This window comes from Dermacentor andersoni, chromosome 3 (genome assembly GCF_023375885.2).
Source record: "Dermacentor andersoni chromosome 3, qqDerAnde1_hic_scaffold, whole genome shotgun sequence".
Taxonomy (NCBI): domain Eukaryota; kingdom Metazoa; phylum Arthropoda; class Arachnida; order Ixodida; family Ixodidae; genus Dermacentor; species Dermacentor andersoni.
In genome coordinates, this window is record NC_092816.1 from 162,665,192 (window position 1) to 162,677,891 (window position 12,700).

Sequence of the window (12,700 nt, forward strand, 5' to 3'; positions counted from 1 at the left end):
GGGCGCGAAGAGTTTGAAGCGGTGGCACTTTTGTTGCTTTTGTGCTTTTCTTCCTTTTCCTCGTGCCATCGGACGGAGTGGCTGCTGTGCTTCGGGTCGCGTTCTTTGTGTTAAGACATGGGTGACGGCGAAGGTCCACCACCGGCGGCTGAAACGCTGCACGCACTCGAAGTTCTGAGGCGTGCTATGGCCGCGGATGAAATCAGCGACGACACATGCACGGGTTTTTATGGATTTGAACAAAGTCTGCTAATTGACCTTACAAAGAAAAAGAATCAGAAGGACATTAGAGACTTTTTCTTCAAGAAATAAACGCTTTTTACATACGTGTGCCTAAGTGAGTTCACCTCTGACTCTTTAATTTAGCTAGTTTTAATTATTTCGATGATACGAATTTCGGCTAATACGAATATTTTTCGTGACCCCGTGAGGTTCGTATCATCGAGATTCCACTGTATGCCACACCTCTCAAGCAACAGAAGCAACCAACTGCCGTTATGGCGAGGCATGCATTGTTCACGAAACACAACAGTTTGAAATTGAAACCATGAAATAGCTCCTTACAGCATCAATTACAATGCCTAAAGTATACTCGAGGCAATACAGTGCAGCTTAGGCTGCCTTGAAAAGGAAAATTCAAACGCATTCTGCCTCACCGTGCCTTGATCCTGCATTGTTTAATTATGCAAATGGAAAACTATTCGCTTCGTCAGTACATAAAAGAGAACCTTACATATTTTCATAAAAAAGACACCCCAAGCCTCACAACAAATAATTTTTCACTTCCACCGGGGAATAATATCTTTAGTATGTCCCATACTGCAAATGAACGAGGCTTTAGCTTCTTTCTGGCTGCAGTCATATGGTCCAAAAGGCATACATGTATTTCACTCAAGTATTTGGGCCGAACAGCCTGTGGCAGTTTGCCAAACAGATTCGTCATGTCTGTTCCTCAAACAACAAGCACCAGCAAATTGCTCAAGTGAGTTGAATGTGCAGCACAAAAATAGGAACAAATATTGGAACATTCCGTTCCCTATGCTGCAAACAGCTGTAAGCCTCAATTAGCTTTACTTCAAGTTACCCCCACATTAACCAGTGAAGAATGGCCCAATTTTGAGAGGCAGTTAAAGAAGCAAGTGGTACTGGTAGAATATAAACTGCAGTGTTACTGAAGTCCTAATGTTAATGCCGAGTGTTTCTGTGAAGAAATGTAAAAATTCAATGGTAAGGTCGAGTGGGCGTGGATGAGACGGCGTGGGCCTTGTAGCCTCGAGCTTGAGGCAAATAATACGGGTAACATGCTCATTTAAGGGTGGTGAAGCAATAAGGTTGACGGAAAACGACGTCGCAGCCGTGTTAGGGAGCCGGGAGAACTGTGGAATGATGCAGCAGCTTTCGGCGAGCTCAAAGCGTCGACATTCCTTGACAATGACGTTGATGGTGGACACATTGTCGAAGACCAACAAGTTGAAGGTGTCGTCTGCGATCCCTTTGAGTATGTGGCCGACTTTGTCAACCTCGGCCGTTTTCTCGTCCACTTTCCAGCAAAGAGCAAGCACATATTGTATGTATGAGACATACGATTTAGTAGAAGACTGAACTCGGGTAGCAAGCTCTTTTCTAGTAGCCAGCTGCCAACCAGTGGGATTTCCAAAGAGGTCGTTGAGTTTCTCCTTGAAAGCATCCCAGCTAGAGATCTCGTCCTCGTGTGTCTGGAATCAGGCACGAGAAGTTCCGCCCAAGTAGAATAGGACATTCACTAGCATAATGGTAGGGTCCCAGCGGTTGTCTCGGCTAACACGCTCATACAGACTGAGCCAGTCCTCAATGTCGACATTATCTTGGCCGGAGAATATGCCAGGATCGCAGGGATTAATAACCGTAATGTTTATTGTTGTCAGAGTAACAGGAGTACAAGCAGACGAGGTGTCGTCACCGGGAGCCATGGCGGAAAGCAGGATGTTGTGGCCGCTGCGGAGCTCTGTGGCGAGGATGGGGCACGGCACCCTCCACCAAAATGTTAAGCAAATGAAGGATTAAGAACTGGAGACTATTTACAAAGTACATTTACAAAGGATAACTGCAGCGCTGGCCAGTTCAGCCGACAGCTTGAGAGCCAGAGAGCATTTGTCGTCTTTGTCAGGATGCATCGTCCACAAGAAACACGCAATATGCATGTGTCAATATTATACCATGAACTACTCATCGTGAGCAAACCTGTTTTAGCAGGCTAAAATCAAGGTAAATGTTGCAGAAGTCATATGAAGCCAGCGTTTGTGACATACTTGTCACACCACGGCAGGTATGGTATCTTAGCTGGATTGTTATGTGCTATGTTTTTGCGTTTATGCTTTTGTTATTCATGCGACTACCACTGCAAAGTGCAGATCCATGCAGGAAAAACCCGTAATGGGCTGGTCTGGTCTGAGCTCCTTTGGCTGGCACTGTAGCATTGCCGTTGAGAAATATATTGTCGTCTAGGAAATACGCTCTCTGAATAAATTTTCGCAAACGAAGATGTAAAAATATATTTGTGATGACCATCACAAGTATACCAGTATAGGTAAGGAGAGCGAACAAATGGAAACACTGTAGAAGGCAGCCAGACACCGCAAGAACTGCAGCAGACGACAGGCGCAAGTCTGTGCCCTGATGTCACGCGAGCGGCACTTGCAGCGCCCTTGTAGGTCATTCTTGGGGCTAATAGGGGTATTCACTAGTCAAGCTGCCCAAGACTGGGTGTTTGTACAGTGTCCGGAGTTGCCAGAAGTTCACTGCAAATATAGAGCTTTCCTTTGTTAATTTGGGCACATCTGTGTTTCTCGCTGCAGTGCTTGGTGCCCTTCGAGGGTATGTCTGCAAGCAGTGGCATGCCAGAAGTGTACATAAGAAGTCTTGGTGTGCATGCTCACCCATGAAGCTGTGGTGCTTGTTCAGTGCTTGCTTCATATCCTGCTCCTTCTGGAAGCCCAAGTAGGCAATGCCTACAGATAGAAGAGCATACAAGAATAACCATTAACTAACACTGCAGTCACATTACGGCCCAATGACTGCTACACCGGCACTCATTCACATTCATACTCCCATCCTTTGTCACTCACTTCCACTCACACTCATGCCTTTAAAATGAGTAATGAGTGAGTATGAGTAGGTATGCTCATGAGTGAGTGTCCTGACCTACAGTCTGCTATGACTGATTAGTTTGTTTAAACAATAACTTTAATAAAAGCAACTCCTGTTAATTTTTACTGAAGCAAATTAAATTACCATGCAAAACGATCACAATTTCTATTGAGCAGGTGCCCTGTGAATGAAAAAATTGCAGTTGACACAATATAGGTATTCAGAATGGGAAAGCTAAGTAGTGTGCAGTTACCATGACTCTGAATGTCATGCCAGAAATGAAGGAAATCAGTTTCATTTGACCACGAGTTCCCATTCCGCTCCTGGACCTGTACTAACTGCAGGCAGCATTCTCAGAGAATGGTGAGGATGGCCCCACTCAAAGTACCAGGTTGATGGAGTACATCCCAAAGCAACACACCCGTTATGAGAGACTTGGGTTCTTTGATGTGCGCCCGAAGCGCGGTACATGAACTTCTTCGAATTTCAGCGCCATCAGACTGTCCCCCCCCATGGTTGGGAATTGCATACCTGACTCCGTGCTCGGAAAAAGTACCCCACAACCACTTGGCCACAGTGGTGGTTATTAAGGCCAGTGTGCCCAGCTACAACAGCACTTTTTTAGAACTTTCGAGGGAAGTACAACAACAGCCCTATTCAGCGGGTACGCCTGCTAAAGTTAAAAACACCAGTTCTCTCTAGTGCAATTTGCAAGTGGCATGGCCAGCAGCTCTCCGAGGTGACAATCTACACCGACCTCAGAATACCCAGTATCAAGAACTTCGACTGCCCAAAGAACTCACCTTTGACCCTCGGTGGAAGTCGCATGCTGGCCACCTTGGCAGGTTTGAAGAAGTCCTTGATTTGTTTCTTAGGTGCAAGGGAGGGAAAAGTGGAAAGAGAAGAAATAAACAACAATGCGTACCCATGCTGCACTGTGCACATTGCACTTGCGCCCCAAAGCTCGAGTACCTTTCTCTGAGCTCTCCTCACTGCCTTTTCACTCACCCTTTTGCACTTGTAAGGAAGCCCCTTGACCTTCAATGTGTAGGCAAACTCTTGTACTGGTAGCTTGGGCTGCACGCACGAACAGAGAGGAGAACAACAACATAAACAAAAAGCACTTGGCACAACACTGCTACTGAGGCAATCAAATCTTGCCACAGGCCAAACTGTTAGTAATTTGAGTGCACGAACCACTCTTATTTTATGAGGCACAAAAAACAAATGAACAGACAGCAGAGTATAAGTACTGAGAGCAAAATGACCCCTCAGATGAGTAATTCTAGTGAAGACAATGTGATTTATATGCCCATTTCATCCCACTTTTCAAAGTGGCAAAACAATAGGCAATAAAAGTGTAGAAGGATACATAATGGTGAGCTTTTAGTAGCACCCATAACAGTGGTTCACCACTAACGATGATAACGATGACAATGGCAATGATGTGCACAATGAATGATAACACCAACGATGGCCTCGCCATAATGACAACACCACAGCCAAAACACAGCACACGTCAAGGACACTGAACAAACTCCTAGATGGGGATAAATCAGAATCTTCTTTTAAGGTGGCTCCTTCTTCTGCCAAGGAAATTGGATGATAAACATGATGATGATACTGGTTAGAGATGCCATGAAAACTGGAAGAACCTTAAGAACTGCTGGTATCGAGAGCATGAAAGTTATGTGAACATAATGAAAGAGAAAATTATAAGGCATTGACAAGCACAGTGTGTAAACATCAGGATCCGTGCAACAGGAAAATCAACACAAGCAGAGCAGGAAACGAAGACCCCAGCTGCATCAGCGTAATACTGGTGCAATTCAAATATTGGTGCAAAGAGAAATGGAACTAGCCTAAGGAGGCACAGCATCATCAAGCACAGGCTTTAGTTTAGAAAGCTGCACAGTGTGTTATAAGGGTTGCCGTAGCAGACGGCTCTAGATTAAATTATACCACCTGGAATTCTTTAATGTACACTAAAATCAAAATAGAGAGAGAGAGAGACAAATTGTGAAGAGGAAGAGGCACTATTTTCTGCAACCCATTAGGGAGCAAGGCATGAACATTCTTGCATTTTGCCTTCTTCGAAATGTTGCTGCCGCAAGTCGAAATCGAATCTGTGACCTTGTGCTCACCAGCGAAACGCCACACATATTAAGCAACCGTGGTGGGTAGTCAGGGAAGTCGAGGAGCGAAATGAGCAAGCGGCAAGGATAATGAGAAAGAACGTAATCAAGAACAATGATCATGGATGAAAATATGATCCCGCTATACAAAGTAAATCTAGAATGGCATGCGTGACAGAGAATCCATCTTTTCCTACCTTTTGTTTTTGCTGCGGAACTTGCTGCTTGTCACTCTTCTTGGTCTGAAAAAAAGAAAAGCGAAGTAAGGTTGAATAAAACAAGAAACATTATTCAATGCAACGACACCCAAGTTGGTCTTGAAATTTTGTTAAGTAAGCATGGAGAAATTGAAGAAGTCAAGCAATGCAGTCCACTCAGAAGATACAGTAGAACCTCGTTGATATGATCCCATTTCGTTTGAGTTCACGGCGCCAACATTCACGATTGAGAGTACAAAAAATGACACAATACAGTTGTGCATCCTTCTTAGTGGTTACTATGTTCCAAGAAAACATGATCTTTCGACACCAACGGTCAGTGCATCACCAAATTGCGATCGCATGATATCTTTCCTAGTCACTAGGCACCATGTGAACGAGAAAAGGTGCGCAACAAACATGAACGAGAGCAGCAGGCGCCTGCCACAGCAGCCTCCCTGCAGTACTCACCTGCCCGTGTCACACGAGAATGCCGGCACACACTCAGTTTCCTGTTCTAGTTTTAGCAAATCTCCTAGCGGGTCGTCACACATTGCGTTTACAGCTACTGACGAAATCCTATTGCAATAAGCATCTTCACCTATTTATTTCACAGCACATGTGGTGATACGCCGTTGGAAGCGTACTGCATGCTTTTAATAGGTGATAACCCAAATGTGCCGACGTTCCCTGCTGCAGACGGTGCAAGGTGAGCATCATGCTTTGGTCTGGCAGCATCACAGGCATTTTATTGCAGCCTCGCTCATCAGCTTGATCTTATTTCCGTTTCCTATCGCCATCTTAAATCAGTACGCAATAGAAAAAATGACAATGTGCCTCTTGGTTTGCTCGTGCCCCGTCAGCTCGATGCGTGTCGGCACATGGTGCTGCAACAATTCATGCCGAGCGGGCACATCAAAACTTCCTGCCAAAATGTCCTGCTCAAGGAAGCTGCTGATCTGGGCTGAATTTGAGGAGCGTAAATGTAAGCTTGCGGAAGCCACGAAAATGGCAATACATGTTTCGGGTCACACAGGCCACACCAGTTCTGCGTGCGTCGGCATCTCGTGCTACAACGATTTGGGCAACGCTTCGCATTACACACACAGTCAAGTCTGCCAAATTTTTCAGTGACTTCAGAGTGTATGTTTTCTCAGTTAGTACATTACTTCTCATGAGTGTGTTTCTTTTTTTTTTTTTTCAAAAAAGTCCGAACAAGCTTCTAATGTACTTGCAGAAGTTCAGTGTCCCCATACAATATAGCACATATGGAGTGCCACAGCTTGACAACTTTCAGGAGTACCTCCCCGTATGCTTATAGCTCGTTCGTGACAAATATCGCACTAACAAAAATTTTTGCTATCTGAGCAACACATTTTACATTAGAGTTAGAAATTGAAAAAAATAAAATAAAATAAAGAAAGAAAATTATACAGAATATGTAGGAAAGAGGTGTCATAATGCAGGAAACTGATGCACTAGACATAACAAACAGCAGCTGCCATTATACAAAAAAGAGCTAAAGCTTCCACATTAAGCAGTACTGCAGCACAACATGCAGCATTGTTATACTATTTTCAAGACAGGAAACAAAGTCAAGGAGCACCATAATCCAAAGCAATAAAGCTCACAGAGCTGAGTCTAATGAGGCTTAGTTTAGCAGTCATTCTGGATGAGTGCACCGGCAAGCTTACCTCATTGCTTGCAGGAGTCTTGTTGGAGACATCTATGGATAAAAAAAATGATAGCACAACATTAATAAATTACAACTTGATCTAGCCAGAGTGATTGACTATGAATGTTGTTCTGAAGATCCCCCAGTATTTGTTCTTTGTCTAGAAGTTACTTATTTGCCAAGAAAATTACAGCTGAAGACAGTGCATCTGTTGAACAAGCAGAGAGAAAAAAAGTCAGTATTGTACAAGCAGTCTGCGAATCAATGAATGAATAATACCATCTGGTTAAATACAGTAAGCACTCGCTGCCCATCAAAGCCTCCGAGACTGCAGTGCTGAAGCCAGCTGTCTCAGAGGCCATGCTGTGCAGTGAGAGAGGACTGCAGAGTGAAGGTGCCACATTTTCCTGGATAGCACTGATGGAGCTTGCAAAAACAAGTGAGGAAATGTTCTCTTAAAGAATGATGCTATGGACATTCTGTCGATATATCGCTTAAGCTTGGTTTAAAGCTAGCCTCTGGTGCCCCTTTGAAAGAATAAAGCAGAGACCTTCAGCTTCCTCTTCGCCTTGGTCCTCCTTGTCACTGGCTACCGAGTCGGAAGGCGGCAAAACCTTGGCTGGCTTGACTTTCTTGGCATCTCCGTCAGCAGTTGGAGCACATGTGTCATTGTCCCAGGTGGCTTTGTTGTGCGTGCCATGCACTTGAAGGAACTCTTCAAACTCCTCATTGCCTTCCAGCTAAGAGAGCACACACAGGCACACATGAGAACACCACGTATACTTTTCCAAGTCAATCTTTTATTTGCTATGAGATCAAGAAGACGAGGTGGCCTACGATAGCTGCCACACTTGTTCACTCTAATACGAATCGCACAAAGCCCGCTCAGACAGCTTGAGCATTGCAGTTTGCAATTGATTTTGCTTACTCTCCATTTAGCACCACTACCACGCTTGGTTATCACCTTTAATAAGCTGTCGATAGTAGCAAAACAGGGTCGAGATAACGATTCCTTCCCGATGTTATTCTTTCCTGCGCTTCGGCAGTGGTCTGACTGGCACTGTGCTTACATTATTACCAAGGTTGTCCAGTCGCGGCTAATGCAAGATAAAAATTTAATCAAGAAAAATAAATAACATTAAACTGGGGCCAAGGTCGTTAGGCAAGCAATTATGTAACTGAATGATGGCATAAAACACAGGTAAACGCAGCTACAAGTTTACGGAAATGCCTCACAATTTGGTCCCTGTCAAGCTGTCTTGCGCATTATAGGTGATGGTTTTATCAAGACATGTATCACAATTATCTACCTCCTGTCGCTACCACATAGAACACCGAGATCGAATGAATGTACATTATCCTCATAGCATTTCAGCCGTTTGCACTGACGCGTACAATATGGTCCAGGCCTGCCACAAGCACGTCCCCGACAAGATTTTTAGCAGAGTGTTCCACGTGAGTGCATGACCAACGTAAAGTGGCGTGGTGTCACTTGGTAGACGGAAATCACAGCACTTCTGTGACCTCTTTTGTTAAACTTAACAGCATCAGAACCGACGGCTCACACCAGAAAAACAGTAACACATCATTGCTAATAGTACATTGAAATAACACACAGCAAAATATAATTTTACTATTCCCGTTTTGTGAACGTGACTACAAGCAAATAGCAAAACTGAAATAAGTGTGAAGTGGTGCCAAGTTGCTGCGCTAACTATACAAATCATGCAAGCACGAGACGCTCCCTCCATTACACATTCTGTATGGATGCACCTTGGAGCAGCTATTTTAGTGCATGCAATGGTTTAGTATATGTCGATCCCAAATATATTGAACTTCAAGGGGATTGTGAAATACTCGATATATAGATAATTTGAAAAATATACCGTAAGCCTATCTGAAGCTTATCTGAGAACTCTGCATGTCTCGGGAGAATTTTCGGAGATCGTGAAAAGTGCCAACTTACCGATTTGCTTCTCAAAGGCCACGTCGAAGCACAAAAGTTTACTTACTTTGTTGCTCACGAATGTTTCAAGTCACTTGCATTGCGGAATGGTTTTTGATATACTGATCGCAACATTAACTCTAAACGCCCACATCACCTGAACTTGAGACTGCGGTACGCCTCGAGCATGTCAAAGTACTTGTGCATTTTTATTCGAGAAAAGGCAGAAATGAATGCACTGTGGAAGCAAAGGAGCCTGTATAGATACACGAGTCGTGCCGCCTGTCGTGCTGCCATCAGAGTGATTGTACAGAAAATTGCGTGTGAACGTGCTCGGCCACGTGTCTATTACAAGGGAAAGCTTTAGTGTGTCAGGTATATCAGCAAGCGCGGGCAGTTTGGGCAGATTGCCGGATGAGCAGAGGTGTAAACGTGAGCAGTCAGAGTGGTAACACTACCTGGTGGTACACAATTCAACTAGACAAACATACAGCTAATATTACAGTAGCCAAGTATATTCTACTTCGCTGCTGGTGTAAATTTTCGACAGTGGCATAATCGTGTTCATGATTACGCTGCTGTCAAAAATTTGCACCAGCTGTGGAATATATTCAACCTTGGGTTTGTCTAGTTGAGCTTTATGTTGGAGTCTGAAATTTCAGACACCCTTGTACATTAGCTCTAAGGGGCATGTGGTGGTGCCGCGAAGGTATCCGAATTTTCGAATGTCCAAAATTTGGTCGTTGACTGTATCCGAGTGTGAAATATATGGGATCAACTTTGTGCTATATTAAACCTATCTAATAACCACACCTTTGAACAAATACTCACATCTTTCAAGAATTCATCTGCAAAACTTTTCCTTGGTGACGGCTCCTTGACTGGCTGGAAAAGGGGAAGGAAAAAAAAAAAAAACATGTCAAACACATCTCATGGCTTTTACTTTTGGGCCGCCTCGTAAAAATGTATCATCTTTGACCCACGTATTATGAATGCATTCATGTTAATAAACTTGAAATAAAAAGAAAGAAAGAAAAAGACTTGGCAGCGTTAGATTCTCACCACAACCAAACTAAAAGCAAGATACAGTGTTTTTCTTTAAAAGAAATGGCCAAATGCTTATTAAAGTAGAATAGCAGCACGAACCTCGGAAATTAAACATTGAAGCTGACCTCTGGCCAATAATATACAGATGCCATCCAATTCAGCAGTTTCTGATGCACCTAGACCACTATAGCATAGATCAGCACTCGAAATGCCTCTCTTGATGGTTTTTCGCCTTTGTTCATGTCATTTTACAAGTTTTCTCTATTGAAGCATTTGGTGCACTGTGAACAATCAATGCCTTGTTGAATGTTGGTGTGTCATTTCTGACTGACTGCAGAACACTGTGGTACACGTGACTATATTATTGTCTTCCTTCTTTATCTCTGTATACTGCGAGAAATTTCCTACCAATGTGCTGTTATTTCTCCAACTACATTTGGGTGAAATGTAGGTGCCTGAACGAATAACCAAATGAAATGTATGTGCACATGTATACACCAGCACATTAGTAATTTAAAGCAGTACCAATGTGACACGTTCGGCTTGACACTTCCTTTATTTATGGTAAAATAATGATGGTTACTTTATTATTTTCCAATGATAACAGACGTGCGAGAAGCATGTTGTAGAGTTCTTAAAACTTTGGGAATATGTGCCAGTACGCCTTTAGGTCGCAGTACTAAGTGGGAAACTGGCGTGAAAATATTAGTGGAACTAATTCAAACACTACATAACAATTAAAAAAAACTGAGTGCCCTTCCACTCTGTGAAGAAGGATGACCAGCGAAGCTTTGTATGTGGGCCCCTTAATGGCGAACTGCACCTCCGCCGCGGGTCGGCCCAGTATTTCCCTATCTTTGGGATTAGCCCACGTATGGGGAATGCTTAATGCCTGCTTCACCACTGCCGCAGGTCGGCCCAGCATTGTACTATCTTTGGGATTTTTTTCCACACGCGGACACGATAGTGTGGAAAGTAGTCCTTAACAGCTTCGCTGTAAAAGAAAGACTTGACCTAGCACAAGCTGGACAGCGAAAAGAGCATGCGACACAGATTGCACTGCATCAGTATTTTCTGTCCTTAACTTGTCTATGCGTAAACAGAGCTCGGCAAACCACAGTGACTAGTGAGCAGCTGAGACCTGCATGCCCCATCCTTGTATGAGCACAAGCGGCTCACCTTGGGCTTTCTTGCCTCCGGGTGGAGACGTTGGTAGGCTGAACTGTCTGCAGAGTACTTGCTCCACGAGCGAGGCTTCTGGGAATCACCCAGTGCAGCACAGAGCTCCACCTGAACACCGAAATACAACACAAAAGAAAAGAAGTGAATGCATGTCACAATCAGAAAAATTGTGTGCAGCCAACTGACAGAAGAAGACACCCTCAACTGAAAAGCTCTACGCAAAAGTAGTAAAACATGCAAATATTTGCCACAAGTAATTAAAGTCAAAAGAACCGATCCCCGATAACACGGGCATGAATATTTTTCGCATGTTTCATGGTTTTTGCACGTTTATTCCCCTAAAGTACTGCAATCTGGGTGAAGTTCCCAAATATTGCTGATCGCATTAGAAGATATATGGGGAAAAGGAGGAGGCCCAGATTTCGGTATGTTTGTACTTAACCTTTTTCAGACCACTTGAACTTGAGTCACTGGGTATGCGCAATTGGATATGTGCCCAAATAAACAACTTGGACTACTGGGCATGTGCAACTAGGTATGTGCTACTAGTTATGTAGCTATTCTAGGTAAATCCCCCAGAACAGGGATGTGCCACATTCTTAAAAAATTCCTTGAAAATTAATCGGTGCTGGGTCGAATCGAATGCACATCACACAGGGTCCTCGAACACAGCAGCCCAAAGCTTTAGCGTGCTGTGCCACGAATGTGCGAGGGCAGTGACGGAACAATTCTCAGCATTCACGAGCATTGGCACACATCTCGGATGCCACGCACAATGCATTGGGAGATAGGTTCTGCTGGAATATTTATTGCTGCGCAGAGCATTTTCAGTGGTATTTCTTGCATGCTCTGCATAGAAAAGAAAAGAGAGAGCAATGCAAGAAAACAGACAGACAGACAGACAGACGGACGGACAGACAGACAGACAGATAGAGAGAGAGAGAGAGAGTTTCAGTAGCAAAAAGGTGGAGAGGTCAGCCTGAATGAAGTGCCTCTGGCCATGCTACTCCATGTTGGGGAATAGGTTTCGAGGAGCAAGAGAGATACAGGATGTGAAGTGAAAATATGGTGGTATGATGATGAAGTTTATGACGAAAGCTGCACAGTATACAGTTGCTGTGAAATGTGCATATGCATGCTTCACAATACACGTACCTGCTTAGGCAGGGGTCAAGGCTATTGCAGTGCAGCCAGGAGGTTGTCAATAACATGCATTATTTTGCACCTGTCTGCACGACTGGCGGAACTGTTGTGTTGTATGAGTGGAGACAATGGCACTTCCAAAAAAGGCACGTGGGCTTTTATTTGAATCCAGCTGTTTTCTCATTGTACATTGGTGTACAATACTTTGCAGACATGATCGTCTCTGTGTAGCCCCTATCTGTTTGCAATG

At 43.9% G+C, this 12,700-nt stretch overlaps 1 protein-coding gene across 1 annotated transcript in view; it reads right to left on the reverse strand.

Annotated features, from left to right (window-relative positions):
* The window catches only part of LOC126524532 (probable RNA-binding protein 19), a 119,306-nt gene that overhangs the window by 101,086 nt on the left and 5,520 nt on the right, over positions 1-12,700 (reverse strand). Inside the window, exons 3-10 of the mRNA XM_050172830.3 lie at positions 11,305-11,415; positions 9,910-9,963; positions 7,684-7,873; positions 7,153-7,184; positions 5,459-5,503; positions 4,135-4,203; positions 3,930-3,996; positions 2,916-2,987 (exon numbers count right to left, since the gene is read on the reverse strand). Of these exons, the coding sequence (XP_050028787.2) occupies positions 2,916-2,987; positions 3,930-3,996; positions 4,135-4,203; positions 5,459-5,503; positions 7,153-7,184; positions 7,684-7,873; positions 9,910-9,963; positions 11,305-11,415 (640 nt within the window). The remainder of the gene's footprint in view (positions 1-2,915; positions 2,988-3,929; positions 3,997-4,134; positions 4,204-5,458; positions 5,504-7,152; positions 7,185-7,683; positions 7,874-9,909; positions 9,964-11,304; positions 11,416-12,700) is intronic.